Source organism: Phacochoerus africanus, chromosome 3 (assembly GCF_016906955.1).
Source record: "Phacochoerus africanus isolate WHEZ1 chromosome 3, ROS_Pafr_v1, whole genome shotgun sequence".
In the NCBI taxonomy this organism is placed as follows: Eukaryota; Metazoa; Chordata; class Mammalia; order Artiodactyla; family Suidae; genus Phacochoerus; species Phacochoerus africanus.
In genome coordinates this window covers 54,349,067-54,375,306 of record NC_062546.1, presented here as the reverse complement: position 1 = coordinate 54,375,306, position 26,240 = coordinate 54,349,067, and the positions used below count along the sequence as shown (strand labels likewise).

At 44.2% G+C, this 26,240-nt stretch overlaps 1 protein-coding gene across 1 annotated transcript in view; it reads left to right on the top strand.

Moving 5' to 3' along the window:
* Nucleotides 1–26,240, top strand: part of IDO2 (indoleamine 2,3-dioxygenase 2) — a 64,569-nt gene that overhangs the window by 32,170 nt on the left and 6,159 nt on the right. Inside the window, exons 6-8 of the mRNA XM_047770380.1 lie at nt 1,782–1,881; nt 5,600–5,717; nt 23,595–23,646. Coding sequence (XP_047626336.1) covers nt 1,782–1,881; nt 5,600–5,717; nt 23,595–23,646 — 270 coding nt within the window. The remainder of the gene's footprint in view (nt 1–1,781; nt 1,882–5,599; nt 5,718–23,594; nt 23,647–26,240) is intronic.

Here is a 26,240-nt window from a genome sequence, read left to right as displayed (position 1 = left end):
TAGGAGTTCCCACTGTGGTGCTATGGGATAAGAATCTGACTGTAGCAGCTCAGGTTACTTCAGAGGCCTGGGTTCAATTCCCTGCCCAGTGCCTTGGGTTAAAAATGATCTGGCATGGCCAGAGCTGTGGCATAGGGGACATCTGTGGCTCAGATTTGATCTCTAGCCCAGGAACTTACATATACTGTCGATGCAGCCATTAAAAAAAAAAAAAATCCCTCTACAGTGGGCTTCAGCTTTCATTGTCATAATACAGCATTTGAAAGAAAAAAAAAATCACTGATTGGAAAGAACACTTGAACTCATGGGTTAAGAACCCAGCTAGTATCCATGAGGATGTGGGTTCGATCCCTGGCCTTGCTCAGTGGGTTAAGGATCCAGCATTGCCGTGAGCTCCACTGTAAGTTGCAGATGCTGCTCAGATCTGGCATTGCTGTGGTTGTGGTGTAAGCCAGCAGCTGCAGCTCCTATTCAACCCCTAGCCTGGGAACTTCCATATGCAGCAAGTAAGCACTGCCCCCACCCCCCACCACCACCAGAAAAAGCACTTGCCTGAGTTATGAAACTGTTCTTGACTAGGTCCTGGGACTAAGCAGCTGGATGAGCTTGAGGAGACTATTTTGCTTCTTTGGGCCATAGTTTTATGTCTGTGAAAAAGGAGCCTGGGATTAGAATTAGACACTATGCTCCTGACACACGGATGGCGTGATGGGCCCTAGATGAGTCAAGTGAATAATCAACCTGAGCTGTCCACTTGGGCTTCAGGGGTCCCATGATGGGGATGGCCTGGGACCACCAGGGTCATGCCAGACTTTGAGGGTCCTCAATGTTGGGATCTCTGCACGCAGGTGGAAAAAGAATTTTCCAGATTCAAAGCAAGGTGTAGAAAAGACAAGTTTATTGAAATAAGAGACTCTGTTAACACAGCACACCGACTTCCTGATAATCAGGGAGAGCCAACTCTCGGCACATGGTTGTGTCTGTTTTTATAGCCCAGAGGCAGAGGAGGGCAAGGAGAAGGCTTGCCATCCACCTGTGGACCTGCTGATTGGCTAGGGAAGGATGAGGTCTTCTGATACACTTGCTGGCAATGTAGGGCATATATTGCCCCTATAGGAGTGGGGTTACGAGTCTGGTAAGGAGTGGGGTAAGGAGTGGGCCACATACCTTTCCTAGTAGGGGGCAGGAAGGAATAGGCCAAATTGCTGGGGTGGGGAGGGCCTTAGGAACATTGTAACAACCATAGTGAGATGGATAGGATGAAAAGGGTCTGGTAATTCTTTTTTTTTTTTTTTTTTTGGTCTATTTAGGGTCTCACCCTTGGCATATGGAGATGTGCCATATGCTTGGGATCAAATCGGAGGTGCAGCCGCTGGCCTACACCACAGCCACAGCAACACCAGATCTGAGCTGCATCTGTGACCTACATCACACCTCACGGCAATGCCTTATCCTTAACCCACTGAGCAAGGCCAGGGATTGAACTTACACCCTCATGGATACTAGTCAGATTCATTTCCACTGAACCACCAAGAACGCCAAGGGTCTGATAATTCTTATCTTAGCTGGGGCTTAACGTCCCACACTCCAGTTGGGTGAACCTGGGCGGGAGCAGATCTATCTCCTTCCTTCCCCAAGAATGCTGAAAGGATGCTCAGATGTCAGCCTCCAGCCGCTCTGTAGAGAGAACTTGGTCCACTGTTTCAACCTTGTACTTGATTTGTCAAGACCACTGCTGGACTCCATGTACTCACTGTGTTCAAATCTCTCTCCCTTCCAAGGAACCTGGACCCCATTGTCTCCTTTCCTGGGGGAGAAAGCATCCGTGGTTTTATACTGGTGACTGTTTTGGTGGAGAAAGCAGCGGTACCCGGGATTAAGGTACCTTCTCATGCACGACACTTTTTTTTTTTTTCCTCTAAATGAGAAATCAGTCTGGATTTCTCTTTCCCTGTGGTGAATTAGTCAGCAGAGACAAGCATAGGCTTTGGCTTATTTGGTTACTTGAGCAAAGTGATCTCAGTTCTAGCCATCAGAGAGGTCTTCCTTTGCTCAACAGCTGGGAAATGTGGACTCGACCGGGTGCCCATGTCGCCGAAATCTCAGCTGCTTATGTTCACTGATGTCAAGTAGAAAAGCACAGACAGAGTTGGAGGAACTACAGAAAAAACAGCTTTAATTGCCAGGCAAAGAGGGGAACATAGCAGGCTAGCGCATCAAGGACAGTGCCCGCCTTGGAGGGGGTAGTGAGAAGTCTCACAGTGTTTGAAGAGCAGGGCGTGATCAGCTCATGGACACTTTCCTGATTGGTTGTTGGTGAGGTCATCGTGTCAGTGTCATCAACCTTCTGGTTCCAACTGATCTGGGGTCCATGTGCTTGTGGGCAGCACACAGTTGGCTTCTTCCACACAGTGGGGGCTTCAGCACCTGCAAAACAGCTCCAAGGACGTGGCTCAGAATATTATCTATAGTCTTTGAAGAATAGAAAGTCCTTGATTTTGTTGAAGGGCTGAATTATTATTATTGTTTTGTTTTCCTTTTTTTTTTTTTTTGTCTTCTTAGGGCTGCACCTGCAACATATAGAAGTTTCCAGGTTAGGGATCAAATCAGAGGTGTAGCCTCTGGCTTATGCCACAGCCACAGCAACATGGGATCCGAGCCCAAATCCGTGATCTACATGAGAGCTCACAGCCAAGCCAGATCCTTAACCCACTGAGTGCGGGCAGGGATCAAACCCACCTTCTTGGGGATACTAGTTGTGTTTGTTACCACCAAGCCACAGTGGAAACTCCCTTTTCTTTGTGTTTTCTCACTTCTCTGATTCAGTTGGTTCTTTGGCTAAAGGTTTTCTATAGATAAAAAGGCAGGTGGGGGTCCACTCTGGGAAGGCCTCCCAAGGTCATGCTTGGCTATACCTGTTTAACAAAGAGCAGTGTCCTAGGCAATGTGCTGCCTGGGGGAAGAAGAGAGACGTTGTTCCAGCCTCCACAGAGGCTCACCAGCCAGGGGAGGAAGATGGATTGATGTCTAGGGTGACAAGAAAAAAGGGCAGTGTTTCCTGAAAAGACCTCTGAAACCTAATCTAGTTTTGAAGCATCAGGCAGAGGTTTCTAAGGGATATGGCAACTCATAAAGTTAAAACCTGAGAAATGTAGAGGGAGAGAGAGCTAGGGAGAGAGAAACAGACAGACATAGACATAAAGAGAGAGAGAGACAGAGACACAGAGAAAGAAAAAGAGAGACAGAGAGTGACAGACAAAGACAGAGAGAGAGACAGAGTGACAGACAAAGACAGAGAGAGAGACAGAGGTACAGATAAAGAGAGAAACAGAGAGAAAAAGAAAGACAGACAGAAACAGAGAGGGAGACACAGAGACAGACAAAGAGAGAAAGAAAGAAAGAGAGAGAGAGATTAAGAGAAAAACAGAGAGAAAGAGACAGAAAGAGAGAGGAAGTGGAGGGCTTGTTTCTGGCAGAGGGAATTGCCATGCAAAGACTCTGGGGAACAATGAACCTTCTGGAGTTCCCGTCATGGCTCAGTGGTTAGCGAACCTGACTAGCATCCTTGAGATTGCAGGTTTGATCCCTGGCCTTGCTCAGTGGGTTAAGGACCCTGCATTGCCATGAGCTGTGGTGTAGGTTGCAGACGCAGCTCAGATCCCGCATTGCTGTGGCTCTGGTGTAGGCCAGCAGCTACAGCTCCGATTCGACCCCCAGCCTGGGAACCTCCATAGGCCTGGGGTGCTGTGCTAAAAAGCAAAAAACAAACAAACAAATAAAAACAAACAATGAAACTTCTTTGAGAGTATCTGGCCCTGGGGGCTTATAAACTTGAATTCTTTCAGGGGCCAGGCAGGTACTAGAAAGGTCACATATAAAACAAACAACGACAACAAGAAAAAAATTGTCATGCTGCAGTGATCAGCTAGAGGATTGTTTTGTTTTTTGCCTTGCCTAAAGATACTGGAGTTAGAATTCTTCCTGCAAGGTGACCAGAGATTGTCCCTTTAGGAAGCAGTCACAGTAAATCTGGGCTCATGGCACTCCCAGGGGAGCCCTGCCAGGGGGTCCAGCAGGTAGAGAGCTGCCCTTCCTAGACGTCCCCCGCTGGGATGCTCACCCCGTAGCCAAAACTAGTTCTTTTCACTAGTGCTGAATAGAAACACTGAGATGGTATTTTGGAGGAAGGAGAAAAAAATCGCTTTCTTGCTTTGCCAGGCAAAGAAATCCACAGCAAAATAATGCCCTAAAGAATGTGCTTTCTCTGGGAAGAGATTAGGAAGTGCTTTTCTTGCCAAAATCCAGCCTCTGTCTGCCAGTGCTGAATTGAAACACAGAGACAGGGTTGTGGGTAGAGAGAAAAAGATAGCTTTTATTGCTTTGCCAGGCAAAGGGGACCACAGCAGGGTAATGACTTAAAGACTGTGCCCCCTTTGGAAGGGCTTAGGAGGTGGTTTTATACTTTGGGGAGTGGAATAAGGATCAGAGCTGTAGATAAGGATCAGAATAGAGGCAAGGCTTGCCCTGTTTCTCAAAGCTGGTGTTTAGTGGCACTAGAACAGGTTCTGGTGGCCCTCCTTCATCCCAGAATGAAGGAGCCTTCATCAAGTAGTTCTTCCCTTTGCTAGGGGTTTAGTTCTGCAGAAAGGCTCAAAGATATTGTTATGCGTATGTATTCCTTGAGGAGGAACCAGGACCCTGCCCCAAGGCTGCACTCTTGCCTCTAGACTGCTCCTGCCTGGTCTCTGCATCCCCTCTCTTTTCTGATGAGCAACTGCCCTTTGGAACTCAGGGAAGGTCCTGGAGGCTGAGGCTTATTCCCTAAAAACAAGAAATGGAGGATATAGAAAGGCTTGTGTGCCTAGGAGCCCCACTGGGCACTAGCTCGGTTACAGTTTTATAGTTTGGGAGTGAAAAGTAGGGCCACAGAAAAGGATGGGTATAGAGAGGCAAGCTTTCATTCTTCTTTAGAGTTTTTTTTTTTTTTTTTTTTGTCTTTTTGCCTTTTCTGGGGCTGCCCCCACGGCATATGGAGGTTCTCAGGCTAGGGGTCTAATTGGAGCTGCAGCCGCTGGCCTTCACCAGAGCCACAGCAACGTGGGATCTGAGCTGCGTCTGCGACCTACACCACAGCTCACGGCAATGCCAGATCCTTAACCCACTGAGCAAGGCCAGGGATTGAACCCACAACCTCATGGTTCCTAGTCGGATTCCTTAACCACTGAGCCACGGTGGGAACTCCTAGAGTTGGTGTTTAGTGGCCCCAGCATTGGTTCTGGTGGTCCTCCCCTCAAAGATATAGTTATGTACATTCCTTGAAGAGGGACCAGGACCCTGCCCCAAGGCTGCACCATTGTCTCTAGACTGTTCCTCCCTGGTTTCTGCATCCCCTCCCTTCCCCGGTTTGCAACTGTCTGAACCTCCCTTTGGAACGCTGGGAAGGTCATGGAAGCAGAAGCTTATTCGATAAAAACCAGAAATGGGCGGACACAGAAAGGCTTGTGTGCCCAGGAGCCTCGCAGGTTGTGCTCAGCATCACTCCTCCTCTGTAGACCCTAAGTGACCCTAATGAATTGAGTGACAAAAATCTCATCCCCAGGCCCTTGTTCAGGCAGTGAATGCCCTCTTGAAGCCCAGCCCGGACTGCCTGCTCCAAGCCCTGCAGCGACTGACACTCTCCATCCAGGATATCACCAGAACCTTGGGACAAATGCACGGTAGGGGTTCCTCCTGAAGGCTAAGGGTGATGCTTGGGAAGCAAAGGGCTGGAGGTTGGGCAACATCCATCAGGTGGCGCTGCTGTGTCAGCTTTTTTCCTAGGTAACTCGTGTTCACACTCTTGGAAAATATGTCAGTGTGGAGGAATATTCTTGTGCTTTTGTCCTTCTTTTCTTTTCTTTTCTTCTTTTTCTTTTTTTTTTTTTTGCCTTTTCTAGGGCCGCTTCCACAGCGTATGGAGGTTCCCAGGCTAGGGGTCGAATCGGAGCTATAGCCGCCGGCCTACACCACAGCCACAGCAATGAGGGATCTGAGCCACATCTGCCACCTACACGGCAGCTCATGGCAATGCCGGATCCTTAACCCATTGAGCAAGGCCAGGGATCAAACCTGCAACCTCATGGTCTCTAGTAAGATTCATTAACCATTGTGCCACGACGGGAATTCCTGTCCTTTATATTTTCTTATGATGAGGATGAGGGCAGTTTCCTCTTTTCATAGTCTGAAGTTTCTTTGCAGGTTGAGATCTTGCCAGAAGCTTTCAAGAAGGGGATGGGGCCACACAGAACTGCTTGTACCTGCTTCTTCCAGTAATGATCTTGGCCCCAAGAGATGTGTGACCTTAGTTTCCCCAGTTCTCCTTTTCTGTGGCCAGCGCAGGAATGAGTTTATCACAGGCATGGCCAGTTAAGGGGCCCACCCTTTTTTGCAGCTGGTTACACATTATTCTGATGAGTGCATTTCTCTCCAGTGCCTGGGCAGCTTTTTATTTTTTTTTATTTTTTATTTTTTATTTTTTTTGTCTTTTTTGTTGTTGTTGCTGCTATTTCTTGGGCCACTCCCGCGGCATATGGAGGTTCCCAGGCTAGGGGTTGAATCCGAGCTGTAGCCACCGGCCTACGCCAGAGCCACAGCAACGCGGGATCCGAGCCGCGTCTGCAACCTACACCACAGCTCACAGGCAACGCCGGATTGTTAACCCACTGAGCAAGGGCAGGGACGGAACCCGCAACCTCATGGTTCCTAGTCGGATTCGTTAACCACTGCGCCACGACAGGAACTCCCTGGGCAGCTTTTTAACTTCCTCTATCAGGAGCATTAAAAATAAGTAAGAGGGAAAAGGGTGTGTGATCTGTTTACCAGAGAGAGAAACAGCTGAGTAGCAATTTCCCTAATTCTTACTTCAGTGGAAAACAAAAGGGATTCTGGAAAAAGAGAGCGTTTATAAGAAATGGGGCAGGAGGGAGGGAGCCGGAGACTGGGTGGTGTCGAGTTTAATGACCTTTTATTAAATAAAAGAGTAGATGTAGAGAATTACCATGGTGACTCAGCAGGTTAAGGACCCGACATTGTCTCTTTGAGGATGCCGATTTGATCCCTAGCCTTGTTTAGTGGATTAAGGATCCAGCATTGCCTCGAACTGCAGTGTAGTTCACAGATGCAGCTCAGATCCAGTGTTGCCGTGGCTGTGGGGTTGGCCTGCAGCTCTGATTCAAACCCTGGTCTGGGACCTTCCATATGCCACAGGCATAGCCATAAAAACTTTTAAAAATTAAAACAAAAGAGTGGATATACTAGTCATTGTGGACTCTATACTAGTAGAAATCTATGCCAAGTCACAAAGTTAGACATTACTTCCATTCAGCCTCCCTGTTGTACATTTTAGTGTTTTTTTGGTTTTGTTTTGTTTGCTTTTTAGGGCTGCATCTGAAGCATATGGAAGTTCCCAGGCTAGGGGTTAAATCAGAGCTGCAGCCTCTGGCCTACACCGCAGCCACAGCAACTCGGGATCTGAGCCGTGTCTGAGATCTACACTGCAGCTCACAGCAATGCTGGATCCCTGACTTGCTGAGTGAGGCCAGGGATCAAACCCGCATCCTCATGGATACTAGTTGGGTTCTTAATCCACTGAGTCACAACAGGAACTTCAGCCTCTTGTACCTTTGAGACTCCCATAGCCCCATTTCCCAGAATTTGACTGGTAAAGCCCTCCGGATCACAACACTCAGCACTCCGGCCGAACAAGCTCTGCCAACTTCGAGAGATGGATTTTAATTTTTCAGAGATGCCCTGGGTTTATTAGTCAGGATGTCAAGACCACTAGAGGGACATTGAAGGGTCTCCAGACGGCATGGAGGAGCAGAAGTTAGTCCTTCAGAAAGTCAGGTGGGGCCTCTGCTCTGTCACAAGGTGGGCGGCAGTAAGGTGGCACCTGCCTGGCTGTCACAAGCTTTCCTTTCCTAGTACTCATTTTCAAAGTCACTTCTTCAGCAGGGCCAACCCTGCAGCTTTCTTGATCATCCTCTGCAGGAGGTCTGATGGCCTGGGGGATGAGTTCCCTTGTTTCCCCCAAAGGCATGTTTTCCCACACAGGAGTGATTTATTTCAAAGGTTTCACTGCTGGCCAGTAGGTGAAATCTATGAAGGTATCAGATCACATTTTTCAAATGCATCTTCCATCCTTCCATGACAAGGTGACCTGGAAACTCCTCTCAGCAGAGGGTGGGGTCTATGTCCTTGTTTGTGACGGGGGTGGGCTCGCGACATGCCTGTGACCAATAGAACTCAGCAGAAGTGACACTGCGTGACTTTCCAGACAAGGCTAGAGGAAGTGACCCAGTTGCCACCTTGTACACTGAGTCACTGGGAACAAAACGTACCGTGGCTTTGAATAAGGATGTCAAGCCACATGGAGGGGCTGGGTGTAGGTGCCCCACCTGGTACCTGGCATGGGGGTGCAGAAGCCCTCAGGTGAGTCTAAGTTCCCATCTTCAAGGCTTCCTCCATCTTCATTCGTCCCAGCTGAGGACCCGGTCACTGTGTGGCAGAGACCAGCCGCCTCCACTGGGTCTTGTCCTCATATGCAGCCTGCAGAGACCATACTTGAAACGCAATGGCTGTTCTATGCCACTGAGTTTGAACTAGTTGGTTATGCTGCCGTGGTAACCAGAGAAAAATGCAGTTCTAAAAATGCTCACGAGTCACAGAAACCGCAAGGTGTAAGAGATCATACGAATGTTTTAGTTAGTGCCTGTGATATATGGTTCTTGACTTTTCTGCATAATACACAGAGCTCAGCAGCATTGCTTTCCTCCCCCAACTGGAGCTGACCCAAAAAATGCCTTCTTTCTGAGCCCGACTTTATCACGGATTGGGTGCTTTCCTCCCTTCCTCCATGAGCACCTCTTTCTCAGAATTTTCAAACTCACATCTGAAGACATGCCCAAGGCAGAGGAGGAGGTCTCCTTTATTTCAGGGCTGCAGTTTGGGTATCTGAAGACCACCAGGCTCTGACTGTTGTCGCTAGGCTGCTCTCCAGCCCACACAGGATCTCTGCTTCAAAGCTTTCCCCAGTTCTCACCACTGACTGGAAGACAAAATCAGACTGTTCCATTTCCATAGCCTGACTCCCCACAAGGCAGGGGTCCATCACCACCTCACACGTGTGGACACACCTCGACACGCACTGCTTGCCAAGTCTCTACTTTGCACACCTGCAGGACCCGAGTCTAGCTCTCCTGCTCTGGTGGTTTGCAGAGAACTAAACCACATCCCAGCTTTGGGCTCCTTTGGAAGGCTAAAATATGTTCCAACTTTCAAACATCCACATTATGTCTGGATTTAAGCAAATCTTTTGGAGCCCTTATCAATAAGCTCTTGTTCTCTAAGAGTGAATTTTCATAGAAAAGCTCAGGGATTATTTTCTCTCCCCAAACCCATGGACATTGTTGCCTTGTCTTTTCTTCTGAACGAACACAGTTTCCAGCTTCTGCTTGACCTGTTTGTAGCTGTAAGAATGTCTCTTATGAGTGATGAGGAGTCAAAAAATGTTTCCTCCAGAGTTCCCGCTGTGGCGCAGCAGGATTGGCAGCATCTCTGTAGTGCTGGAGCTGTAAGTTCGACCCCTGAGCCCAGCACAGTGGGTTAAAGGATCTGGCACTGCCACAGCTGTGGCTTTGGTCTCAAATGCAGCTTGGATTTGATACCTGGCTGGGAACCATGCGGGCGGGCAGCCAAAGAAGAGAAAAGTTTCCTTCTAACAATTTGCTATGTGTTCAAATTAGATTTTTTTAGTCAGTGAATTGGTATAGTGTGAATTCTTCAGCCATCCCCTTCTGATTAGTTCACCTGATTTTGCCTAAGACATTTTCCTTCCTAACGTGTGAACTTGTTTTGTCTCAAACCAACTGCAAAAGAATTAACACTGGAATTCGTTTCTTCAAATACCAGTTTGATAAGATGACCAAATTCACATTTCTAAAGTTGTTTTCGTTCACATACACATATATAGATACACAGGGTATTAAAGTGTTTTAGGCATCTTCACAGAAGACTTTTTCTTAGGGCTGCAAGGAGGAATAGAAATTGCACATCATACCTCAAAGATATCTAAAAATCCCCTTGTGGCTCAGTGGGTTAAGAACCTGACATAGTATCTGCAAGGATGCAGGTTCGATCCCTGGCCTCGCTCAGTGGGTTGGGAATCTGGTATCACCACAAGCTGTGGTGTAGGTTGCGGATGCATCTTGGATCCAGTGTTGCCGTGACTGTGGCGTAGGCTGCAGCTGCAGCTCTGATTGGACCCCTAGCCTGGGAACTTCCAAGTGTGACTGTGACCAAAAAAAAAAAAAAAAAAAAAAAGAAAGAAAGAAAAAAGGAAATCTAAAACCTACAATGATTATTATCGTTTTATATGGTTAAAGTTCACACAGATTTGCTTGTATATTTATAAATTTCTTTGCTCTTCTGTCCTTTGAATCACATTTTTTTTTAGGTAAGAAAAATATTTGTTTAGATAAGAGAAATTGTAACACTTTTCAGATCAGATTTTAAAGAAGGGATAAATCATACAAACATGACAAAATCTGGAAAAACAACTTAATATTGTTCCTAACTACATGACCTCAGTACTACATGTACATCAGTACATTTGAAGCCCTATTTCTCCTCTTCTACTCACAAGTTTTCAGTGCCAGCTTTCAAGACATATTTGCTTATTTATTTTTTTATCCAAGTCTAGTAGATTTACAATGTGCTAATTTCTGCTGTACTGCAAAGTGATTCAGTTACGCATATATACATTCTTTTTTTCATATTCTTTCCCATTATGGTTTAATCTTAGGATATTGAATATCTCTGTGCTATAGACTAGGACTTTTGTTGTTTATCCATTCTATTGGTAATAGTTTGCATCTGCTAACCTCCAACTCCCCAGTCCATCCCTTCCCCACCCCTGTAAACATTTTGGATTTTTTTTGCCTGTAGAATTTCCTCTCATGAATCTGTTGCTGATAAATGCTCTCATCTAAAAAATTACCTTCTTTTTATATTTATTTATTTTTAATTTAATTTTAAAGTTGTATTTATTAATGTTAATATGTACTATATATTATATTTTTGTGAGTAACTATATTCTTAGATGTTGAACAGATCACTGCAGTAGTTTCTGGTTCCCGTCATCCCTAAATGAGAAGGTACCTGTCAGTCTGTCCTTTTTTCCCTTGTCTACTTTTTTCTCTCTTCCATGTTGTTGACCTTATTATGCTTGGACTTCGCTATGCTTCTTTAACTGCTATGACTCATCTGTCTGGAAAGTCCTCAGCCGTAAAATACTGACAAATTGCCTATACACCCTTCATCTCTCCTCCTGGAACTTTTTTTTTTTTTTTTTTAATGGCTGACCTGCAGCACATGGAAGTTCCCAGGCTAGGGATCAAACCCATGCCTCTGCAGCGAACAGAGACGCTGCTGTCAGATTCAGATTCATCACTCATTGCACCACAGCAGGAACTCCTCCCTCTGGAGCTTTAACTGTGGATGTTAAACCTTTCTTCCTAGCTTTCTATCTCCCTCAAATCTTTGATTTTCCATCTGTTTATTTCTGGGGGCTCCATTCCAGATGAATTCTTCTGGCCTAAGTAAATCCTTCACTCTTCAGCTGCTTCTAATCTGCTGCTAAGCACACTCAATAGATGGTTTCATTTTTCATTTCCAAAAGCTATATTTTATTATTTTCAAATCTGTTAGTTTACTTTTTGTAATTTTCTTTTCCCTGTAGATATTTTCAAGCTCGCTTAAACATGGTAAGTGTGGTTGTTTTATAATCTGTAGGTGGTAAGGGTGGTAATTCTAATATTTAAAACTTGTTTCTGTTTCTTTCTTAGTTTTTTTTCTTTCTTTCTTCATTTTTTTGGTTCTCACAGTGGTTGTCATTTTTTTGTATGCTTGATTTTTTTTGTATGCTTGTACTGTTCATTGTCCTTGAAGTATCACTTGGAGGCAGGCTTTTGGGACTAGAATAGAGAAGTATTTGCATTTGGTTCTTCTTTGTTCTTAGCAACACTGAAATTCTGAACCATCTTATATCCAGTTGAGTGAACGAGGGTCCATGTACCAATCTTGTGTTAAAAATGTGACAGAAAAAAATGGCCACAACTTTTCAAGGACAGCTTTTTAAAAAATCTTCTTTCGCTCAGTGCCAAGGTAATCTTAATTCACGGCAAGCAGGTGGAGACAGTGCTCTGAGTCACACCGAAGTTGAGGGCGTAGGTGTTTGGGACTCCAAGGTCAGTATGAGGAGGGTATCCTTTAAAAGACCAGGGCCCCCATCACTCAGAGACACCATTAAACCAGAGCCCAGGTGAACCTGGATTGGCAAAGTGTCTTTACCAGTCTTATTCTCTGCCTCCCTGGATTCCTGCTTTTTCGTACAAGGCTTTTGCTTGGTGGGTCTTTGCTATCTTTTCAGCTCTTTGATTGCCTTTAGAATGTTTTCATATTTATCCAGCTTTTTTGGTTTGTTTTTAGTAGAAGGATAGGTCCAGGTAACATAGCACTACATAACCACAAATGGGAACCTCTTTCTGGAGTATTGTTTGCATCTCTTCTTTTCCGATCCCACCATCACTTACTCTTCACATGGCCATCATCATCTGCTGCCTGGACTCCTGCAGTAGCCTTCTAATTGTCTCTCATCTGCCCTTTACCTAGTCTAATCCACTCTCTGCACAGAAGCCTGAATCGACTTTTGGACGTGCAAATTGCATCACTTTTCCTCTTAAAACTCTTTGGTTTCCATCCTGGCAAATTCCAGTATGGCCACTGGACCCTTGATAAAACTAAAATATTGTATTGATATTAATTTTTTCCATGTTTTACCTTTTGATATATGACAACTAGAAAATGTAAATCTACATGTGTCCATCTCATTATATTTCAGTGCAACAGCACTAGTTTACCCATTACTCTAAGGGAAAGACAAAAATCCTTAACCTGTTATGCAAGATCCAGCATGATCTGACTCCAGTCTCTTTTCATTTTAATTTACTTCACATCATATTTCCCTTCACTCATTCTTTCCATCACTAGCTTTTAAAGTTCCTGGGAAGACCCATTTCCACTTTAAGGCTTGTGTTTTCACTGTTTCTTCTGCTTCATTCTTCCCAACTCCTCCTCTGCCTAGTTAACTCCTTTTTATACCTAGATTGAAGCTCTGGTCTCATCCAGGCTCTGATGGCTGTTTAAACCCTATCAGCAGTGCTTCCAATCCCAGGAATAGGGGACAGGAGGGAACAGTGACAGTAGCAGAAGAAATAAACAAAAGACCTCAAGAAGAAGGACTGAGGGTGAGCAGAGCTTAGGTGTGATCTGAGGTGTCAAGGATGTACTGGATTTCAAAGCTGATTAAAAAAATCATGATGCCATATCCAACCACTTGTGATAGACCACAAATAAGATAATATGGGGAAAAGAAAGCATATATATGTATAACTGGGTCACTTTGCTGTATATCAGAAATTGACAGAACATTGTAAATCAACTATAGTTTATTAAAAAACAAAAGAAAAAAGGGAAAGGAAACAAAGCAAAATAGACTCACAGACATGGAGAAGAAACGTGTGGTTGCCAAGAGGGAGAGGGAGGGAGTGGCATGGACTGGGAGTCAGGGGTTAGTAGATGCAAACTATTCCATTTAGAATGGATAAGCAATGAGGTCCTGCTGTACAGCACAGGGAATTCTACCCAATCTCTTGGGATAGAACATGATGGAGGATAGTATGAGAAAAAGGATATATATATGTATGACTGGGTCAAATTTGCTGTACAACAGAAATTGACAGAACATTATAAATCATGTATACTTTAGCAGAAAATTCATGGTGCCTCTTGCAAAAATTTGTTATTTAGAAGATTGAATCGAATTCTGATTGGTTGGTACATTGATTTTCAAAGGAAATAGGGAATTCGAGGGAAGGAAGCAATACTTGCTTTGAGACAAGTCATATTTAAAGTGATAGTGAGACACCCAGTGGAAATAGGTGGCTTTAAAAGTGGAAATTACACAAAAAAAGGTACAGTCTGGTGGTCATGGTCAATGGATACATAGTTCGATTATGCATCCACTGTGCTTTTTTGGGGGGATCAGTACTAGCACAGTGCTGAATTACTTCCCTGAACAGAACCATATTGAATGCTAACGCTAATAATGTAATGTGAAATTGCTGCAGTAATTCTGGGTCTGTAGTGTTCATACTGACCCAAAGCCAGGATATGCTGAGTTTTGCTTTGTTTAAAGACCATTTCTCCATATAAAACCTAAATCCCCTACCCCTGAAAAGTTTTCAAAAAGCAAGTTTCCTAAGGGAAACAAAGATAATGCTTATGACAAAATTTGCATGAAGTGCATGTATCCTAATCAAAAGCAGACATTGTGTTTTTCTTGAGATTCACTTAGATTTAACAGCAAAAGAGACCTAACTATCCTATGTTTGGCTGAACAACATCAACAGAAACTTTTAGAAGCTGTCTAGCTGGGCAGTAAAGACACCTGGGCTTGGGCATCAGAATGGACGTTGCAGTTGTGGTACCCTTTTCCCATCCCTCTAGGAAGACACGTGGAAGGGAAGGGGGGAGGCTGATCTCAGGTGTGTTCTTGGATCTTCTGTGTTGCCTGTAGGATAATGTCTCTGGCTTTCAAGGATTGCCTTCTTAGCCAAAGCGTACACAAAGCAGATCCAGAAGCAAGTGCACTTTTGTGGCTCTCAACCCTCCCCATCCCATCTTAACAGATGTCCTCTACCCGCTATTCTCTGAACAGGGGTTCAGAGTCAGCTGCCCCAATACATTCCCTACTAGCGTGGTTGAAAGTTCTCCCAGAGAGTTCAGCTTGGGGAATGGAAAAGAGTATGATGCAAAACCAGAAGATGGGATTCCAGCTCAGACTCTCTTAATACCACTCTGGACCCTAGATTCTTTTTTAATTCAAAAAAAAAAAAATTTTTTTGTCTTTTTGTCTTTTTAGGGATGCACCTGTGGCATATGGAGGTTCCCAGGCTAAGGGTCCAGTCGGAGCTGTAGCTGCCAGCCTATACCACAGCAATGTCAGATCCGAGCTGTGTCTGTGACCTACACCACAACTCAGGGCAATGCCGGATCCTTAACCCACTGAGCAAGGCCAGGGATTGAACCTGTGTCCTCATGGATGCTAGTCAGATTCATTTCCACTGAGCCATAATGGGAGCTCCCATAGAATCTTTTTTTAAATGAACTATCTCTTGTACCTACCATACAGAATATTGACTATATAGAAAAATTGTAAAATAAACTCCCTCATACCCTCCAACTTAAGAAATACTAAGAACAAACTCAGAAAACTTTATTGTGAAACTTTCCAATTTCGTTATCTAAACATGTCTCCTGGTTACCATGATCCTGATTATGACAGTAATCATTTACTTTGACTTCTGAATAATTTCACTATTTAAGAACTATTTCTGGAGTTCCCTGGTGGCCCAGCAGTTAAAGATCTGGCATTGTCACTGCCATGGCTCAGGTTTGATTGCTGGCCTGGGAACTTTTGCATGCCATGGGCGTGGTCAAAAATAAAAAAGACCTAATTGAAAAAAAAGAATTATTCCTAAACTGCATATTTATCTCTATTTTTGAACTTTATGTACAAAGAATTAAAATGTATATATTTTTTCGTGTAACTTGCTTATTTCACTAAGGGTTATCAACATTAGTCTTATAGAGGTAGGACAGTTTCACTGCCATATAGCATCTTTTTGTATAAAAATAATATTATTCTCTTTATTTCTTTTTTTGATTTGCTTGGTTTGGTTTGGATTTGCTATGATAAGCAATAGTGGTACAAATGGTCATGCACAGGGCACATGGTATGTTCTTGGGAATATCTGTGAATCTTCACTTTTACTAACTAGCACCAACTTGTTCAACAAGTGACTTATTAATTTGAAATCTCAGTCATGCACATTTAATATAGTTAGCTTTATTCATTCGAAACTGTGCCACAACAGTGACCCAAGCCATGTCAGTGGCAAGGCTAGATTTTTCATCAGCTGAGCCACTAGGGAATTCCTCTTCATTTTTGAATTTTTTTTTTTCTTTTTAGGGCTATACCTGCAGCATATGGAAGTTCCTGGACTAGGGATCGAATCAGAGGAGCCGAAGCTGCCAACTTATGCTACAGCCACAGCAATGCCAGATCTTCAAGATGCATCTATGACCTACACTGCAGCTGGAGGCAATATTTCATATCCTTCACCGACTGAGTGAGGCCAGGGATTGACTTGAATCCTCAAGGAGACAATGTTGGTTTCTTCACCTGCTCAGCCATGATGGGAACTCCTGTTTTTTGTTTTGTTTTGTTTGTGTTTTTAGGGCCGCACCTGCATCATATGGAGGTTCCCAGGCTAGGGGTCGAATCTGAGCTACAGCTGCCAGCTTACACCACAGCCATAGCAACGCCAGATCCAAGCCACGTCTGCGACCTACACCACAGCTCACAGCAATGCCAGATCCTTAACCCACTGAGCAAAGCCAGAGATCAACCTACGTCCTCATGGATACTTGTCAGATTTTTTTCCACTGAGCCACAACGGGAACTCCTGTTTTTGATTTTTGACGCCTGTCTTGGAGAATACCTCCCTTTGGTTGAATATGTTTGGGGAGCTATGAGATTCATGAACTTGGACATCCAAGGCTCTTCCAGTTTTGAAAAATTCTCAGCCATCATTACTTAAAGTAAGCTTTCTGCTCTTTTGCCCTCTCTCCTCAGCTAGGACTGCAATAACTGTTACGTCGTTTCTCCTGATGGAATCCCAGAGTCATGTAAGCTTTCTTTACCCTTTTGCATTGTTTTCATTGTTCCCTTCTAATTAAATAAATAAGTTCCAATCTTCTACTTCAGGGATTCTTTCTTTTTCTTTAGATATCTTAAAAAAAAAATGTTTGGCCCTACCAGCGGCAGGTGGAAGATTCTGGACCAGGAATCGAACCCAAATCACAATTGTAACTGCACCACAGCTGCAGCAATGCCAGATCCTTAACCCACTGCACCCCAGGGAGACTTCCTGCAGATTTTTTTCTTCTGCTTGATTCACTTTGTGGGTTTTTGTTTTTTTGTTGTTGTTGTTGTTTTCTCTTTTTATTCATTGTATTCTACAGCTCCAGCCTTTCTGTTTGATTTTTTTAAATAATTTCCAACTTTAAACTTCCATTTAAGTTTAAGTTTTCTGTTAAACTTCTTTCGTTCATGTGTGGCCTTACTGATTTCATTGAATGGGATCTTTGTGTGTTGTAGTTCACTGAGCTGTCTTAAAACAGATATTTTGAATTCTTTGTTGGGCAAATCCCAGATCCGCATTTCTTTAGGGTCAGTTAGTGGAAAATTATTTTGTTCCTTTGATGGTAGCAAGTTTACTGGATTTTTTTCTTGTTTGTTTCTTGAAGTCTTGTGTTAAATGACTTTACCTTGGAAGAAGCACTCACCTCCTCCAGTCTTTATGGACCACTTTCAGGAGAGAAACACCTTCCCTCAGCCCTGTTAGGGCTTCTGAGGCTTTTTCAGACCTTCTGTGGATGCACCTGCTCCACTCTTCTTGCCCCCTCTTGTGGCAGAACTCCTAATCCCAACCGTGCATGCCTTCTTTTGATCCTGCAAAGCCAGGCTTTGCTTTTTGGGATGGGGAGGAGAAGGAGGCAGTGCTGAAATCTCAGGTTTGTTTGCTTTCTCTCAGCCCCACAGAGTCCTGCTGCCTGTGCTGGGCAAAGGTGCACTCTTGTTACCCTATGAGGTGTGTGGGTGAGGCACTCTGAGCAGTAGGGGTCTGGGTTAGCTGGGGGGATCCACAGAGGCTCAGGGGTGGGATTTTTGGGGGCTTGGGGGTTTTTGCTTTTTTTTTTTCCTTTTTTGGCCACCCCAAGACATATGGATTTCCTGAGCCAGGGATCAGATCCCAGATTCAGTTGAGACTTATGACACAGCTGCTACAATGCCAGATCCTTAACCCACTGCAGCAGGCCAGGGATCGAACCTGTGACCCAGCGCTCCCAAGCCTATCCCATTGGGCCACAGCAAGAACCTCAGGGGCAGTTTTCTTGATGGAGTCTGTGAACCCTTTAATGCCTCTGTCCCTTTAATGCCTTCCAACAGCCCCATCTGACAGCCTCCTGGCCACCCCCCACCCCTCTTGCAAGGAGCACAAGCCAGTATCTGGGATGGGATGAGAAAGAAGTGGGTCTCTTTGGCTGCATTTCATGCAGTTGGGGAAGCCAGGCACTCACGAGCTCTCACTTTCCCTTGTGGGAAAAATCACAGGCTGAAGAGGTCTGTCTTGGTGCTGAACTGTGCTGCGCTGGGCAAGGGGCACTGTGGGTAAAGTGAAATCTGTCTTAGATGCATCCAATCTTAGATTTTTTTTTTTTCCTTTTTAGGGCCATACCTGGGGCATATGGAAGTTCCCAGGCCAGAGTTGAATTGAAGCTGCAGCTGAGGCCTATGCCATAGCCACAGCAACACTGTAACAGAGCCACACATCTGTGACCTATGCCGCAGCTCACGGCAATGCTGGATCCTTTACACACTGAGCAAAGCCAGGGATCGAATCTGTAGTCCCATGGATACTAATCAGATTCTTAATCTGCTGAGGCACAACAGAAACTCCTAATAAGGAATTTTTGTTGTTGTTGTTCCAGTGGTGTGCTGGAACTTCTCCACTCGACTCTTGGACTTCTACAAAGGCTTCTTATCCATGGGTGATGGTCTAAAGTAATGTCTGGGAGTTCCCGTCGTGGCGGAGTGGTTAACGAATCTGACTAGGAACCATGAGGTTGTGGGTTCGGTCCTTGCCCTTGCTCAGTGGGTTAATGATCCGGCGTTGCTGTGAGCTGTGGTGTAGGTTGCAGACGCGGCTCAGATCCCGCATTGCTGTGGCTCTGACGTAGGCTGGTGGCTACAGCTCCGACTTGACCCCTAGCCTGGGAACCTCCATATGCTTCAGGAGCGGCCCAAAGAAGTAGCAAAAAGACAAAAAATAAATAAATAAATAAAAATAAAGTAATGTCTTTTGGAGGAAGATGATAGAAAACTCTTATTCTGCCAAATGTCACTCTTGCATTTCTGATTCCTCATGAGTTAACTCTCGTCTGTGAGTGTGTGTGTGTCTGTGTGTGTGTGCTCCTATGTGCTCACCACTCACATCCCTGTTTTGTGAAATGCATGGCTTTCCTTATTTTTGCAAATGTCTTTTATCTTTTACTTTTAATAAGTTATTTTTTAGGACATTCGGGAGGGTGATTTTTTTGTGTTATGCATTGCGGATGTTGTGGTTTGTCTTATTTGTGCCTTTTGAAAGCAGAAGTTCTTAATTTAAATATAGTCAAAAGCATGTATCATTTCTTTTGTAAAAGTCCATGTTTCAGAAGTCTTGCATATTATTTCATGATCACAGGTCATAAATCTGTTTTTCTATATTTTCCTCAGAAATTGTTGTTTGCCTTTCACATTTCTGCCCTTATTACACATAAATTATTATCTATACATAGTGTGACACAGGAAATAAATTCAACTTCCTGTCCACGAATAATCACTAATCTATAATATTAGCCCAGTCTTACATCAGATTTTCTTTCTTTCACTTCCTTCCTTACTTCCTCTTTCTTTCTTTCTTTCTTTCTTTCCTTCTTTCTTTCTTTCTTTCTTTCTTTCTTTCTTTCTTTCTTTCTTTCTTTCTTTCTTTCTTTCTTTCTTTCTTTCTTTCTTTCTCTTTTTCTTTCTTTCCTTCTTTCTTCCTTCCTTCATTTCTTCCTTTCTTCCTTTCCTTTGTAGGGTGGCACCAGAGACATAAGGAAGTTCCCAGGCTAGGAATGGAATTGGAGCTGCATCCACAGGCCTACACCACAGCCACATCAATGCTGGATGCCCAACCCACTGAGCAAGGCCAGGGATCGAACCCGCATCCTCATGGATACTAGTCGGATTCATTTCTGCTGCACCACCATGGGAACTCCCAGATTTCCTTAAATGACTGAATCTGTTTCCAGGCTTCCTATTCAGTTTCATTCTCTGTTTGTCTTGCCCTGCACAAATACCATCTGTCTTTTCTTAAATTTTTTTTATTGGAGTAGAGTTGGATATACAATGTTGTATTACAATGTTGTATTAGTTTCAGGTGTACAGTAAAGTGGATCAGTTACACATATACATGTAGCCATTCTTTTTTCCCATACAGGTTATTACACACCATTGAGTACTGTGCTGTGCAGTAGGTCCTGGTTAGTTATCTATTTTACATAAAGTAATGTGTATGTATTTATCCCATCCTCCCCATTTATGTCTTCCCCCAAGGCTTCCCCATAACCATATGTTTGATTTTGAAATCTGTGAGCTCTTTTCTGTTTTATAAATAAGATCTTTTGTATCACAATGCCATCTGTCTTCCGAGAATTGCAGCTTCGTAGGAGTTCTCCTTTTCCAGTAGAGAAACTCCCCTCATCCTCACTTTCCTCATCGTCTCCAGGGACACCTGTTCTATCTTTGACTCTGCCTTTCATCTAAACTTAGAATTAGCTTGGCAAGTTCCAATAAACATATCTGTTAGGGATTTTGCTCAAATTCCATGCAGGTTGTGTATTAATTTGGAGACAAGTTACATGATTTTGATATTATAACTGATCCGTCTTACCATCAAGGCAGGTGGAGAGATGGAGACTAACATAAACACATTAACATTTTCCCCTAAGTTGTGTCTTTTTTTTTTTTTTTTTAATTTTGGCCATACCTGCAGCAAATGGAACTTCCTGAACCAGGGTTGAAACTGAGCTGCAGCTGCAACCTACACCACAGCTGCAGCAACACTGAATCCTTAACCCACTGCACCAAGCATGACCCTTAAGTCATGTCTTTGTATGCTTCTTTTGTCACATGGCCTGAAATTTATCTAGTTATTTTATTTTTATTTTTTGCTTTTTAGGGCAGCCCCTGTGGCATATGGAGGTTCCCAGGCTAGGGGTCAATTAGGAGCTATAGCTGCCAGCCCATGCCACAGCCACAACAGCACGGGATCTAAGCATACACCACACAGCTCACGGCAATGCCAGATCCTTAACCCACTCAGCAAGGCCAGGGATCGAACCCACATCCTCATGGACACTAGTTGGGCTCATTACTGCTGAGCCACCACAGGAACTTCCTTGTCCCATATTTTAAAAGATTTGTTTTTAATATTTCAATATTAAGTATAATATGTACTGTAGGCTTTCTCTGGTTTCCTTTTATCAGTTTAAGGATGTTCCCTCCTGTTTCTAATTAGCTAAACTTTTTGCTTATTTTAATCATAAATGGGTTATTTATATCTATTGAAAAACTTCTACATCAACATAATCTCACATCAACTGAAATGATCATTTGACTTTTCCTCCTTAAATATGATAAGTTGGGTAAAACATTAAATTAGTGCTAGTCATTTCTCTTCAGTAAAAACTTGTACTTAGCATTTTTGTGGGAATAGAGCACAGACTGGGAAAGACTCAGAAATAGGGCCCAGAGGAAAAGTCTAGCACATGGGACATTGTCACAGATGAGCAGAGAGAATGTGACAGCACTCGGGAGCCCTGGGGAGCCCTGAGGCTGAAGAAAGACGTGGGTTACCTGAGCCCACCGGGCCTCAGAGAAAGCAGAGATGGGGGCCAAGACAGGTGTGATGGAGGAAAAGGTGAACTGATACTATGGAGATGGGTTTCATTAAAAAAAGATGTTTGTGGAGTTCCCTAATGGCTCAGTGGGTTAAGGACCTGGTGTTTGACTGAACTAATTTTTTTTTTTTGGTCTTTTTGCCTTTTCTAGGGCCGCTCCTGTGGCGTATGGAGGGTCCCAGGCTAGGGGTTGAATCGGAGCTGTAGCCACCGGCTTATGCCAGAGCCACAGCAACATAGGATCTGAGCCGTGTCTGCGGCCTACACCACACCTCATGGGAATACCGGATCCTTAACCCACTGAGCAAGGCCAGGGATCGAACCTGCAACCTCATGGTTCCTAGTTGGATTCATTAACCACTCAGCCACAACGGGAACTCCTGACTGAACTAATTCCTATTTGTTACTGATTTACAAAATGAAATTGATATTTAATACTAACCTTGAACCTTGAATCTAGCACTCTTATTAATTCTAATGCTCACCTGCAGATTATCTGGGGTGTCTATGTAAAAATTACATTATTTGAGAATAACTTTTGCTTTTTTCCATTTATGGTACTTATGATTTTTACTTCTTGTGATTTTTTTTTTTTTTCCTAACAGAGTGTTGAATGGAAAGGCTGATACTTGGTTTTGTCCCATCTTTTAAAAGACACCATCTAGGGGAGTTCCCATCGTGGCTCAGTGGAAGTGCATCTGACTAGCATCCATGAGGATGCAGGTTTGATCCCTGGCCTCGCTCAGTGGGTTAAGGATCCAGCAGTGCCACGAGCCGAGGCTCGGATCTGGCGTGGCTGTGGCTCTGGCATAGGCCAGCAGTTACAGGTCCCTAGCCTGGGAACCTGCATATGCTGCGGGTTCAGCCCTAAAAGGAAAAAAAAGAAAAGAAACAAAGAAACAAAGGGACAGATATCTGGATGAGATAAATATTCCAGGTATTCCAGGTTACAGAGGGGTCCCATGGCATGAGGAATAGAGAACAGCTTTCAAAAAGTGATGAAAAGAAACTCATTACAAATGTGAGGACATGTCCCTTTATATACAAGTTCATAAACGAGTGGAATCAATTATCCCCACACATTGAGTCAGATTCAAAACTAGAGCCTAAGGAATGCACCTCAGGGGTTCCAGTTGTGGCTCAGTGGTAAGGAACCCAACTAGTATCCATGAGGATGTGGTTTCAATCCGTGGCCTCGCTCAATGGGTTAAAGATCCAGCGTTGCTAGGAGCTGTGGCATAGGTTGCAACTGAGGCTGGATCTGGCATTGCTAGGGCTGTGGCTGTGATGAAGGCAGGCAGCTGCAGCTCTGATTCGACCCCTCACCTGGGAACTTTCATATGCTAAAGGAGTGGCCCTAAAAAGAAAAAAAAAAATGCAGCATGGCAAGTATGTATCTGACCAGGTGTGGGAGGACCTGAGCAGGACACACTCCCTCTGTCCCTTGCTGACTCTGCAGGCCTTCAAGTGAGCACCCCTGGGTCCGGTTTCCCGCTCTTTTTAGAGCCTTGACAGAGTAGCTTCCTTCTCTCCGCTTCTCTCCTTCCCACTTCCCCCATCCTCGCAAATATCACGTCTGTTTGAAATATTAGTATCTTCAAGATAGCCTTGACCTCTCTTTTTCTTGTTGTTATGAAGGACAGAAGGGGGAAGCGCCACAAATAGAAAAGGGCAGCATTTGGAACAGTTTAATGCTTCTGAAAGCGCCAGCGAGGGGGGCTCCGGTCGGAACATTCCTCCCCCTCCCGCAGCTGTGTTCCTTCGTTTCTGTGCAGATCAGATAGCGGAGGCGGCCGGGTGGGGGCGGGCGGCAGAGCCCGTGCATATGGAAACAATTGCTTTCTGTGCCTGTAGTCAAATTTACAATGTGATTGTTCCTCCAGATTATGTCGATCCAGACATATTTTATGCAGTCATCCGCATCTTCCTTTCTGGGTAAGTAGAGTTCAACTCCCTTCCTGCATGAGGCATCTGCAACATTCCCCAAATTTATGAAGGGAGAAACAGACAGAAACTTTCTAGAGTAAGAGACACTCTGAGTCACCCTGGCTAGCAAGGTAGCGAGGATGCATTCTTGGAGAAAAGAAGTGGGGTACCACCTGCAGGACAGGAGACACCGGAGGGTGACTATTTCAGTTGAGAGTAATCTGAGTTTCTGTTGAGGCTCAGCGGATTGAGAACCCGACTAGTAACCTTGAGGATGCAGGTTCCATCTCTGGCCTGGCTCAGTGAGTTAGGGATCAGGTGTTTCTGCAAGCCGAGGCATAAGTTGCGGGGTTGGCTCAGATCCTTTGTTGCTGTGGCTGTGGTGCAGGCCGGCAGCTGCACCTCTGATTCCACCTCAAACCTGGGAATTTCCATATGCCATGGGTGCAGCCCTAGAAAGGAAAAAAAAAAAAAAAAAGTTTAGAGTACTTGTCCTTTGGCCACTACTTTAGAGTCATTTGTATTCACCTTAGAAAACCAGCTGGATGACAAAGGGAAAAAAATCCAGTGTGCCCCCCACTGGATAAATGGAAAGCTCTATCATTTATGCCCTTTTTCCTTCTTCTTATCAAGGCAGATGAAGGCTTCGGCGGCAGCTTAAAAGCTTCCTTCTAACAGTTGTGGAACAGCTGTCCCAAGACATGTTTGCATGTTCCTTCTTTGGTCACATGGCCTGCAATTTCTCCAGAGAGAGAATGCTACTCTTAGAGACATTTTTTTAATCTTAATGCATTGGTCATAACTTGACATATTTTAAGGAGCTTGCTTTCCTACTCACATTAACTGAAATTAAGGTTTTTTTGCTTTCATGTTTGCTTTAATAGTAAAAAGTGAAAGGTGGAGGTAGTGGATGGAAGAGGTGAGGCTTCCTCTTCTCATGCGTTTGCTAGAAATATGCTGCTAAGAAAGGCTAAAAATAACCTTGCTTACAGAGTTAAAAAGAAAATAATTCCTTTTCTTCACAAATAGCAGTTTGGGCCTGAGAATGCAAGGGAGCAATTCTTGAGCTATTCAGAAAAATCTAATTTTCCTTCCTCAGATTAATCTCATCAGAGGTGGAAAATTTGGGCTTTGAAAGTAGATGACTTTTTTATTTATTTTTAACTTTCATACTTGTGTTTTCTCTTTTTATAAGCTGGCCAGGTCTTGCCAAGAAATACACATGGGTTTACTTATTCTAGGTATATAATACCTAATTATAGCATGCTGCTTTTTTCATTCATTCATTCATCAAATATTTAGCAAGTTAGACCATGATGAAAAACAAAATGATAAAAACAATGTATATGTATGTATATATATAATAGGTGTGTGTGTATATACATACATATATGACTGGATAACTTTGTCGTACAAGAGAAATTGACACAACATTGTAAATCAACTATACTTTAATGAACAAAATTTTAAAAAATGTTTAGCAAGGGCTTACAAAGTGCCAGGCAGAGTGCTAGGTGCTGGGAATGCAGCAGTAAAACAAAACAGCAACTGCATTCCTGTGGGGCCAACATTTTAATCATGGGAGAGAGATGATGAATAAATAAGTATAACAAAGGCAAGCATCACCCTGTATGCTCGATAATTGATGGGTGAAATTTAAGGTAGGACCTAGAGCATTACGGAGCGTTAGGGGTGGGTGCTGAAGTTTTTTATTTATTTATGGTGATCTATGAATGCTGCATTTATAAGAGATGTTGAAGCAGACACTTTTTTTTTTTGTCTTTTTAGGGCTACCCTTATGGCATATGGAAGTTCCCAGGCTAGGGGTCAGATGGGAGTTATGGCTGCAGCCACAGCCACAGCAATGCCAGATCCTTAACCCACTGAGCGAGGCCAGGGATCCAACCCACATCCTCATGGTTACTAGTCAGGTTCATTACTGCCGAGTCACAATGGGAACTCCCTGAAGCAGATGTTTGAAGGCATTGAGGAGTACGCCCCCCAGGTCCCTGTTCTACCCAAAAGGCACAAAGATCACAATGACCTTGAGGTGGGAGCGGTTGGAGGAAGGGCTTCACTGAGCCCAGCAGTGTTAGCATGGAGTAAATATGGAGGAATGAGAAAGGCAGGCGATGGGGAACCAGATCCCCTAGGGACTCGCTGGCTTCTTTTCTGAGTGTAATGAACAGTGTGGGCAAACTTGGAGAAGAAGAATGACATGAGCTGCCTTAAGTTTCACATCATCACTCTAGCTTCTCGGTGAGAAAGACAGTGGATGGAGGAAAGCCCTTGGGAAGCTGTGGGTACAGCAGCTGGTGGGCTAAGGTGCGAGCCGTAGGGGCATTGAGAAAGGGTCGGTCCTGGATGTGGACTGAAGGTAAGGTTGACAGGATGTGCCCTTGCATTGATCTGCCCATGGATTGCATGTAGACTAGAAGAGAAAGAGGTGCATCAAACAGGACTCTAGGATTGGTGGCCAGACCCACTGAAAGGATGGAGCTGCCATCTTCTCTTCTCTGATGATGGAGACAAGGGGAGGAAGTAAGTCTGGCCCGAGGAAGGGAGGATGGAGAGGTCCGTTAGGGACATGTTCACCCCTGTGG